Source organism: Mandrillus leucophaeus, unplaced genomic scaffold (assembly GCF_000951045.1).
Source record: "Mandrillus leucophaeus isolate KB7577 unplaced genomic scaffold, Mleu.le_1.0 Scaffold527, whole genome shotgun sequence".
In the NCBI taxonomy this organism is placed as follows: domain Eukaryota; kingdom Metazoa; phylum Chordata; class Mammalia; order Primates; family Cercopithecidae; genus Mandrillus; species Mandrillus leucophaeus.
Window position 1 is genome coordinate 158,466 of NW_012105664.1, and position 4,771 is coordinate 163,236.

At 45.0% G+C, this 4,771-nt stretch overlaps 1 protein-coding gene across 1 annotated transcript in view; it reads right to left on the reverse strand.

The window, feature by feature from the left end:
• IARS (isoleucyl-tRNA synthetase) overlaps nt 1-4,771 on the reverse strand; it is an 87,805-nt gene that overhangs the window by 39,585 nt on the left and 43,449 nt on the right. The window contains exons 17-19 of the mRNA XM_011996872.1: nt 3,938-4,021; nt 2,645-2,789; nt 502-622 (exon numbers count right to left, since the gene is read on the reverse strand). Coding sequence (XP_011852262.1) covers nt 502-622; nt 2,645-2,789; nt 3,938-4,021 — 350 coding nt within the window. The remainder of the gene's footprint in view (nt 1-501; nt 623-2,644; nt 2,790-3,937; nt 4,022-4,771) is intronic.

Sequence of the window (4,771 nt, forward strand, 5' to 3'; positions counted from 1 at the left end):
GGGCTTTTTTTTTTTTTTTTAAAGATGGAGTTTCACTCTTGTTGCCCAGGCAGTGGTGCAATCTCGACTCACTGCAGCCTCCGCCTCCCACATGGTTCAAGCAATTCTCCTGCCTCAGCCTCCTGAGTAGCTGGGATTACAGGCACCTGCCTCCATGGCCAGCTAACTTTTTTTTTTTTTTTAAATATATTTTTAGTAGACACGGGGTTTCGCCATGTTGGCCAGGCTGGTCTCAAGTTCCTGACCTCAGGTGACCTGCCTGCCTTGGCCTCCCATAGTGCTGGGGATTACAGGCGTGAGCCACCACACCAGGCCAGAAGTCCGCAGGGTCTTGAAACAAAGGCATCACGACAATTAACAAGCCTTAACAAAACTATATGAGAGGTAAAAGGAAACAGTTAATTTTCTGTATCTCTCAATATTTCCACTACTAAATATCAAAAGGGCAGTTACACAGAGAAGAGTCCTTATTCCTGGGAGGACAGACCAAGAGAGACTCACCTGCCATTTCAGTTTCAAAGAAGCCAATGAGAGACTGCATGAAGGACAGGATCCACCGGTCTGTAATGTTGGGGCTTTCCCTAACAGTGTTCTCATTGTAGAGAAATTCTATTTCTTCCTCCTAGGAATGAACAATTAATGAAACACTTGCACACTTGGGAAGAAAGTTACTATGAGGAAATAAACTTCTTAAATCACTTAAACAAAAAGAAAAAAATCCCAGACCCCACTGGCAATGTGAATTTCTGATTTTTAGCAATATTTTCAAGATAAGCACTAACGTGGGACATTAACCCCTCAATTAATTAATCATGTTTTTGAGTAAACTGAAGACAGTTTAGGAAAACATTACTTCTCTGCACCAAAGAGTAATTATGAATTGAGAGATATTCTAAAATCTTGTCAGAAAATGTAGGGTTATTACTTTAAACCTCAGGAAGGAAGGACAGTAAACCTGTCTAGCATTGAATGATTGTCCACAAACTGAAAATGAGTACTGGAAAACAATTTCCATGCTAAGGCTGTTCATTTTACCCAGAAAGTTCTATCCCACTCCTTTTTCTTTGCAAAATCCTCCTTGATCTTAAGTCCTTGCTCCACAAACAGAACTCACGTCCTGCTTTGTTTCTCTGGCAGCACCACAACCAGGCTGGCAGGGCAGTGATAATGTGACTCTTCCTCTGGGTTTAAGCCCCTGATCATGGAGTCTGTGTCTTGCTGGTATGTTCAGATGGGCCCTGGCTGTAGGGAGCTTTGACCCCGCCTGTATTCCTGAGTCCCACACCAGTGGAGGCCTGCAGAGTGCACCTGCCCAAGGACTGTGGGCCCTACTTGGCAGAGAACCACATGCAGGAAAGGTGGCAGGGCTGCAGAGAGGAGGAAAGCTGGGATCCTGGGGAAGATGACTGCCCTTCTCAGTTCCTGGGGAAACGTTACTCTGAGAGCCTCAGGCGAACAAGATGTGTCCTCTTTAGCAGAACAACCGGAGACCAAGGAGAGGAGAAGGAAGTGACCTGCCTGCTGGAGTGGGATAACAAGAGTTCATTTTTCCAACCAGCTTTTTGAACTGCTCAACCAGGAATAACATCTCACTTTCATTCAACAGTTATTTACTTACAAGCAATTTTACTTGTAAGGTGCTGGAGATCAGATGTGCAGTATCGGATCCCTGACCCCAAATCAGGTCTTGAAAGCCCACACAGGAACATGTGCAATGAAGGTGATGATGGCCCCTGACAGTGGTCAGTTGTGGGGCATGGAAGGTGGCTCTAGAGCAAGGGCTTCTGAGGTGAGAAAGTAATCCCGCGCGTGGAGGTGACTGCCCTTGAAGTACACTTCCACATATCTCACGACTGTTATTTGTGACCCTAACAACCCACTGAAAACTCCATCAAGAACTGCTATCACTCTCAGATTAGCCCAAATGCCACCCCACTGAGGGGGCTTCTCTGACCAACTATCTCAAGTGGCCAGCCCTAGCTAGCCTGTGACTCCGCCTTCACTGGGTGGTCTCTCTAAAAGTAGCTGACTCTTTACTATCTCTCCCAATTCCCACTCCACTGGTTCCATAAAGGGAGGGGTGTCTCACTCAACATGGTGTTTTCGGAATCAAGAACCGGCTGACTAGGCTTGGCGCAGTGGCTCATGCCTGTAATCCCAGCCTTTTTGGGAGGCCAAGAAGGGTGGATCACCTGAGATCTGGAGTTCGAGACCAGTCTGGCCAACATGACGAAACCAAGTCTCCACTAAAAATACAAAAAATTAGCCAGGCATGCTGGTGGGTGCCTGTAATCTCAGCTACTGGGGAGCCTGAGGCAGTGCCCGAACCCAGGAGGCAGAGGTTGCAGTGAGCCGAGATCGTGCTACTGCAATCCAGTCTGGGTGACAAGACTGAGACTCCGCCTTAAAAAACTGGTCGACTAAACAACTATATGACATAACTCTTTTGCAGGCTAGGGCCCAAGGTCTCGGCATAGCCCGGACCCTAGATCCCTTTCGCACCTGCATGTATGACCTCCCCATGGCTGTAAGTTACCCCAGCATCAGGCAGCAGAGAACAGCAGCCCTGAAGTCTCTCACAGTTTGGTGAAGGGAGCGGTATGGAGACTCGGCAGGTATACGTGCAGCCCTGTACAGCCCATACCTTCTGAAGCCTCAGAACGTTCTGGATTAAGAAGCGATAGGCATTGTACCATGGGAGCAGCACATCCTTAAGGACATCCCGCACACCCTCCTCTTTAAAGCGGAGGTTTTCTGCTCTCACCACAGGGGAGTTAATCAGATACAATCTGGAAGAGGGAGAAAAATTAGAAAAGGTACTTAGACAGTAAACCAATTATTACTACTTGACATATTGAGACAGCAAGATGAAAATCAGTCCTATTTTCTACAAAAGGGGGAAACTATAAATACTCTTTGAGTGGTCAATTTAAAACTCACAAAACTCACTCTCACTTTCTGTAAGAGACCTACCAAATTATAAAAGGTATATATAATCTGACACCAAAATATGGCACTGTATAGCACACAAATGCATCTTATGCCACTCTCACTGCAGGACCAATGGGGTACACCAGCACTAAGAGGAAGGCTGGCCTGGTCCTTGTCAAAAGCCACTGATTCCCTCCCATGGACACGACCTGCACATCTGCTGCTTGCAGAGAGAGGGACTCACAAGGAGGTGCCTTCACACAGCACAGTCTTGACATCTAGTGGCCAGAGCTTAGGGATACTGCTAAACATCCTACAAAGAATTACCACCACAAAGAATTACCCAGCTCAAATGGCCAGCAGTGCCAAGGGTGAGTCTAAGAGACAGTGGAGAGTTGGGGGTGAGCTCCACTAATGGCTCCTGGGCAACACAGGTACTGTGTGAAAGTGCTGAGTCATAGGCCTGGGCATTGGTCTCATGCCTAGGACATAGGGATGCTGAACAAGATCTCTAGGTCCCTTTCAACTTGAACACTGTGTGATTTCATGATTATAGCTACCTCAAGCAGTGGCTCTAATTTCTCCAAAAGCTTTTTAATATTAGTTTTTTATTACCTCTAGCATAGATATATCTCATATGGCTCTGTAAGCACAAAAGTAAAATAAATGATGAAAGAGAATTCTAACATCCACAAGACAGGGAACCTAGAAAGAAAGTAAGGCAGAGGCAATCAGCATCTAGCCTGGGGAGGACTTGGACAACTCAACAACACCCAACACAGGTTCTCTTCCTCAAATAGACCTATAGTTTAAAAATGCCTTTATTATTTAGAAAACTATTTTGGGGGTTTAAAATCAACAACCATACCAACACGACATCCAAATAACAGAGATATGTTGCTAAAAACCTAACTATAAACCAAATCTAAGAATAATGACCAACAGTATAGGAGATGCTTACATAAAAAAACAACAGATACACACAAGGCAAAGCACTGGTTTGTACCTGAGGGCATCAGCACCATACTTCTGGATGATGGAAACTGGATCTGGATAATTCTTTTTCCGTTTACTCATTTTTTGGCCATCACTTGTAAAACAAAAGGGAGATGCCAATTAAGTAAGTCAGTATCACATACGACCTTGATATAAGGATACAAATCATTTGCAAGCAGGAATATACAAAAGGAAATGGGAGGGAGTAACTTAGACAGAAGTTAGTGCTAACAGGCTGGGCATGGTGGCTCACACCTGTAATTCCAGCACTTTGGGAGGCCGAGGTGGGCGGATCACCTGAGGTCAGGAGTTCGAGACCATTCTGGCCAAATGGTGAAACCCTGTCTCTACTAAAAATACAGAAATTAGCTGGGCATGGTGGCGCACACTTGTAATCCCCACTACTGGGGAGGCTGAGGCAGGAGAATTGCCTGAACCCAGGAGGCAGACTGCAGGGAGCCAAGATGGCGCCACTGCACTCTAGCCTGGGCAGCAGAGCAAGACTCTGTCTCCAAAAACAAACAAACAAACAAACAGTGTTAAGGTACAATGGTAAGATATTTTGTTAATATTTGCAAACTTCTTTTTGAATATCATAGTAAGTCCATGAGGAAGCTTTGGGGCAGACTGAAGCAGAAAGATGTGTCAGAATATATTCCAGAGAAATGAAAACTTACATTATCATAAAAACCTATGAACAATTATTCACAACAGCTTTATTCACAATTGCCAAACGTTAGAAGCAACCCAGATGTCCTTCAAGAGGTAGATGATCAAACAAAGCATGGCATATCCATAATACAGAATGCTATTTATCCATGGAAAGGAATGAACTATTGGTATG